General features: G+C 43.7%; 1 protein-coding gene across 1 annotated transcript in view; it reads left to right on the top strand.

Moving 5' to 3' along the window:
* Positions 1-1270: 1270 nt before the first annotated feature.
* LOC127527954 (uncharacterized) overlaps positions 1271-6419 on the top strand; it is a 177549-nt gene continuing 172400 nt past the window's right edge. Inside the window, exon 1 of the mRNA XM_051928360.1 lies at positions 1271-1722. Coding sequence (XP_051784320.1) covers positions 1516-1722 — 207 coding nt within the window. The 5' untranslated portion in view covers positions 1271-1515. The remainder of the gene's footprint in view (positions 1723-6419) is intronic.

Genomic DNA, 6419 nt, shown 5'->3' with positions numbered 1-6419 from the left:
TAAAATGATGATAGTTTTTTTTCTTGCACTCTGAGGATTTTGCACACATTCTTTGAAGAACAATGGAATACAATAGGGGAATTTGAATGCCTTTTTTTGCATTTCCTGTTTTTGATGTTGGCTGCTAACTTTAAAGCTGATTAGCTAATGGTAAATAAGTGTCACAGGACAACAACATTGATGTATTTCCAGAAGAGAAAACAGAAACATTACAAAATCACATCCACAAAGCTACATCACACTTTTTCTCTGTTACTGTATGGTCTTTGCCACAGGGGATGCACAAACCAGTGTGTTTCTTTGTGCCGGTCCCAAGCCCGGATAAATGGGAAGGGTTACGTCAGGAAAGGCATCCAGTGTAAAATTTTGCCAAATCAATATGCGGACAACAATACAAATTTCCATATCAGATCGGTCAAACCCCGGGTTAACAATGACCGCCACCTGTACTGTTAGCCAAAAGGGTGCTGGCGGAAATTGGGCTACTGTTGGCCGAAGAAGAAAAAGGAGGAGAAGAGGGGGGAGACGTGTCGGGAGGCAGGAGGAGAGGAGGAAAGTAAAGAGAGTGGAACTGAGGGTAGGAACTTTAAATGTTGGCAGTATGACTGGAAAGGGGAGAGAGTTAGCAGATATGATGGAGAGAAGGAAGGTTGATATATTGTGCGTGCAAGAGACTAAATGGAAGGGGAGTAAGGCCAGGTGGATTGGAGGTGGGTAGGAGTTATTCTGATGGAACAGTATGTCAAGAGTGTTTTGATGAAAAGAGTGTCAGGCAGAGTAATGATTATGAAGCTGGAAATTGGAGGTGTGATGATGAATGTTGTTAGTTCATATGTACCACAAGTTCGGCGTGCAATGGGTGAGAAAGACGATTTTTGGAATGAGTTGGATGAAGTGATGAACAATGTACCCAAAGGACAGAAAGTGGTGATTGGAGCGGAATTCAATGGGCATGTTGGTGAAGGGAACAGAGGAGACAAGGAGGTGATGGGTAGGTATGGTGTCAAGGAGAGGAATGAAGAAGGTCAGAGGATAGTGGATTTTGCCAAAAGGATGGACATGGCTGTGGTGAATATGTATTTTAAGAAGAGGGAGGAACATAGGGTTACGTACAAGAGCGGAGGAAAATGCACAAAGTTGGATTACATCCTATGCAGAACAGTCAATCTGAAGGAGATTGAAGACTGCAAAGTGGTGGCAGGGGAAAGTGTAGTTAAGCAGCATAGGATGGTGGTCTGTAGGATGATGTTGGAGATCAAGAAGAGGAAGAGAGTGAGGGCAGAGCCAAGGATTAAATGGTGGAATTTGAAAAAGGAAGACTGCAAGGTTCAGTTTAGGGAGGAGGTGAGACAGGCACTGGGTGGCAGTGAAGAGTTAGACAGCTGAGAAAATACAGCAGATGTAGTAAGGGTGACAGCAAGAATGGTGTTTGGCATGATATATGGAAAAAGGAAGGAGGAAAAGGAAACCTGGTGATGGAATGAGGAAATACAGGAGAGTATACAGAGGAAGAGGATGGCAAAAAAGAAGAGGGATAGTCAGAGAGATGCAGAAAGTAGACAAGAGTACCAGGAGATAAAGCGCAAGGTGAAGAGAGAGGTGGTGAAGGCTAAAGAAAAGGCATATGATGAGTTATATGAGAGGTTGGACACTAAGGAGGGAGAAAAGGACCTGTACCGATTGGCTAGACAGAGGGACCGAGCTGGGAAAGATGTGCAGCAGGTTAGGGTGATAAAGGATAAAGATGGAAACATACTTACAAGCGAGGAGAGTGTGTTGAGCAGATAGAAAGAGTACTTTGAGAGGCTGATGAATGAAGAGAATGAGAGAGAGAAGAGGTTGGATGACGTGGAGATAGTGAATCAGGAAGTGCAACGGATTAGCAAGGAGGAAGTAAGGACAGCTATGAAGAGGATGAAAAATGGAAAGGCCATTGGTCCAGATGACATACCTATGGAAGCATGGAGGTGTTTAGGAGAGATGGCAGTGGAGTTTTTAACCAGATTGTTTAATGGAATCTTGGAAAGTGAGAGGATGCCTGAGGAGTGGAGAAGAAGTGCACTGGTGCCGATATTTAAGAATAAGGGGGATGTGCAGGACTGCAGTAACTACAGGGAAATAAAATTGATGAGCCACAGCATGAAGTTATGGGAAAGAGTAGTGGAAGCTAGGTTAAGAAGTGAGGTGATGATTAGTGAGCAGCAGTATGGTTTCATGCTAAGAAAGAGCACCACAGATGCAATGTTTGCTCTGAGGATGTTGATGGAGAAGTTTAGAGAAGGCCAGAAGGAGTTGCATTGTGTCTTTGTGGACCTGGAGAATGCATATGACAGGGTGCCTCGAGAGGAGCTGTGGTATTGTATGAGGAAGTCGGGAGTGTCAGAGAAGTACGTAAGAGTTGTATAGCATATGTACGAGGGAAGTGTGACAGTGGTGAGGTCTGCGGTAGGAGTGACGGATGCATTCAAGTTGGAGGTGGGATTACATCAGGGATTGGCTCTGAGCCCTTTCTTATTTGCAATGGTGATGGACAGGTTGACAGACGAGATTAGGAGTCCCCGTGGACTATGATGTTTGCTGATGACTTTGTGATCTGTAGCGATAGTAGGGAGCAGGTTGAGGAGACCCTGGAGAGGTGGAGATATGCTCTAGAAAGATGAGGAATGAAGGTCAGTAGGAACAAGACAGAATACATGTGTGTAAATGAGAGGGAGGTCAGTGGAATGGTGAGGATGCAAGGAGTAGAGTTGGCGAAGGTGGATGAGTTTAAATACTTGGGATCAACAGTACAGAGTAATGGGGATTGTGGAAGAGAGGTGAAAAAGAGAGTGCAGGCAGGGTGGAATGGGTGGAGAAGAGTGTCAGGAGTAATTTGTGACAGACGGGTATCAGCAAGAGTGAAAGGGAAGGTCTACAGGACGGTAGCGAGACCAGCTATGTTATATAGGTTGGGGACAGCGGCACTGACCAGAAAGCAGGAGACAGAGCTGGAGATAGCAGAGTTAAAGATGCTAAGATTTTCACTGGGTGTGACGAGGATGGATAGGATTAGAAATGAGTACATTAGAGGGTCAGCTCAAATTGGATGGTTGGGAGACAAAGTCAGAGAGGCGAGATTGCGTTGGTTTGGACATGTGCAGAGGAGAGATGCTGGGAATATTGGGAGAAGGGTGCTAAGGATAGAGCTGCCAGGGAAGAGGAAAAGAGGAAGGCCTAAGAGAAGGTTTATGGATGTTGTTAGAGAGGACATGCAGGTGATGGGTGTAACAGAACAAGATGCAGAGGACAGAAAGTTATGGAAGAAGATGATTCGCTGTGGCAACCCCTAACGGGAGCAGCCAAAAGAAGAAGACTGTATGGTCTTTGCCGACTCTAAGAGTGCCTGTATGGATTTTTCAGAGTACACTGGTTTCCTCCAACACATGATGTGTATGTTACTTTGAGTGGTATTAGAGAATATGTGTGACTTTCCTTTTTTGTATGGTTGTTGTTAGGGGAAAAAAAAGTAACCCCAAGCTATTTTTTCCAGGTTTAACATTGTAAAATATATTGATTTTTATGTTTTGTGCAATGTAATATTTTGTTCCTGTGATATGATTCATAAGAATGCCTTATAGCTACTGTGTATCTGAAAGCTAAGCACCCCTATTTATGGTACCTGACTGAGGAATAGGAACTTAAGTTGTAAGGATGACATACTGTAAGTTTGAATGTAAGGAAGACAGAGGTGTTGAGGTAAGGTAGTAATTAATACTCATTTATCGTACTGCCAAAGAGTGGCAATGGGGTGCATTTTGATTAGCACATGCAAGTGAGAGTACATGTGACAGTATTGCCCCTTTGAAACTATGAATTGCACTTAGTTGCTGCTACCCACAAAAGCAGCTCTCTCCTTTTTTTTTTGCTCTTCATTTCACCTTATACAATTTCTTGTATTAGGAATTTGTTAGTTTTCATGTACCCCCCTTGTGGTTAGAAAGCAGGTTCAGCCATTGTACAGCAGCCCTGGAGCAGTAACAGGGATTCGAAATGGCAACCAGTGCAGATCCTTAGCCTCAGAGCCACCACTCCACCCTCTTGCTCGCCTGTAGGTGCAGCATCTTCTATTGCTCCTCTTTGTGAGAAGCAGCACCCCTCTTCAAAAGGTGGTGGCATCACATGCTCTTTTGCCAGAGGACTGATGTCCGTACTATCACAGGGGAGTTCTGAATGTGTTCCATCTTCCTGGCTTAAGTAGCACTTCTTCAGACTTAAAGATGCAGTGTGTGCCAGACAGCTAGCTGCTCAGCCCAGCCGGGACACCCAGAAAGGAGAAAGATGGGGGAAAGAAGTTACAGAGGGACACTGCCTCCCCCAGAACGCCAGATGGAGATACCCCTGCAGCATAGCGGCACCCCAGATTCCTGCAGGGCACCATAGGAGTTGGGGTTTGGCTTCACAGCCCTGCTGGGTGATGTGGGTGCCTGGAAGTACTCACGAGTCATGGGGACAGAACCACAGAAGTACTTCCGGGCTGAAGAAATCCACAAGTCTCCATCTGACCTGGAAGTGCAGACAAGTCACGTGGCTAGAAGGACAGAAGCACTTTCGGGTCAAAGACTATTTAAAGGACTGGTGGAGACTCACCAGGCAAGCTGAAGTTGGGAGGGAGCAGGACAGAGCTTGATGGGAGGAGTGGAGGAGAGATTTGTGTATAGTGGGTTATTATTTTGCTTGTGTATGGTGGCGGAGGTGCTTTGGGGAACTGCATCGAGAAGTAAAAACATTAAAGATCTTCTTGGTGATTTTGTGCAGTGTGTCTGTCTGTTGGGTTGAAAGAGGCAACAGCGACCTCTAGCGCCTTACACAGTGCTTGACCAGGGACTGTTATTTCTGGCTCTCCTCTCTTTGTGCATTGTCCTCCAAGTATCTTTGACTAATTCTTATTAATCAGTTTGGACTCGCTTTCCTTTAGCACAATGTAGTGCCGTTTCAACTCTTCAACGGTGCGTTTGAGGCAGACATGGTGTTCTTTCAGGACATGTAATTTGCCATTGTGATAGTAGCACCACAGTATCATCCTCAGTTCTTCCACAGCCCGCAAGTGAGCCAGAATTTCATAAAGCATCTAATCAGCCTGTCAACAGTTAAGTGCCAGGGCCAGATGGACTGCCTTCTCTTCCTGAGACTATTGGATTAATCTGGCAGCCACCTTGAACATTACCCAATAAGTCTCCCCATGCCTAAATACTGCCTTACTGTGGAAACTCTTACCTGTGTCATCTTTGGGGTCTGTGCTGGTGTCAGAGCTTGTTCAAAGCACATCACCAGTTTCCAACCATTTTTGTAAGGATTTGCCTTTTCCTCCAAGCTCCCACTACTTCTGACACCAGTTTAACCAATGAGAAGAAGACAGCAGGAACAGCTGCAAACTGACATTCATTTTGGAAAAAAATGAAATACAGTGTCACTCTCCAACAGTCCACATCTGCTTCACCAGTTTCTCTTCATCTCGCGACAGACATGCCAGGGGCTGGAGAACACGCTCTGTCCAAAACAGGGAATATAATATTCAAATGATACACTAGACAAATAACTCGCACCTACAATACAAATACAGCAGCCTCTGTATCCCTGCCACAATATTTTAAAGCTTCAAAGTGATGGTCAGTGCTAACCCAATGGATTATCACTCATTTTATTATTCTCCTATGTGGCTCACTATCCTCGGAAGGTTAGCTCCCTTAGTCACACTGAAATGGCAATCATGTGACTGAAACAGGCTTGTCCTTTTTATAGGCTCTCCTGCTTCTGGCACTGAAACTGTTCATTTGAATGACAGAATGGCATTCATACTGCCGCTGAACCATGATTCCTCTATTTAAATTATTTTTTCTGTATTTTCATGCTGTGGTATCTGGGATAATTTAATGATTTCTGTGTTATTAGTAAAATAATGATGTTATAAAATGTTTCCAGAATATCTTCTTGAGTAGCAAGCCACCATCAACTAAATTAGCAAACAAGTTGTCCCGCAACCAGAGACTGCAGTCTGCCAGTAAAAAATAATTTATCTTTACATACAAACAAGTGCATACAGAGTTAAAAAAACAAAACTGGATTCTGTTAAATGAGGTAACGATGCTCATAGTGATTCTCCTGTCTGAGATTAAAATATTGCTGTTGGCAAGCATTTAGACTATACTTTTTAAAAAATATATTATAGTGTAATTACAAGAGGTATCAATATAATTTTGCATCAGGAGGTAAGATTAGAAAAAAAGGTCAAATATAAACAAGCAGCAGCTGCTGTATACTAAAGACATCTCCAAAAATAGACAAGTCTTCTGTGATTTGTAAAATCTGGAATGATGTTGTGTCAGTCCACATTTATCTATTAATCTTCTAGCTATATTAATAACAAGGGTTTAGAAGTGAAA

This window comes from Erpetoichthys calabaricus, chromosome 5, assembly GCF_900747795.2.
Source record: "Erpetoichthys calabaricus chromosome 5, fErpCal1.3, whole genome shotgun sequence".
NCBI lineage: Eukaryota > Metazoa > Chordata > Cladistia > Polypteriformes > Polypteridae > Erpetoichthys > Erpetoichthys calabaricus.
This window is presented reverse-complemented; position numbering and strand designations above follow the sequence as displayed.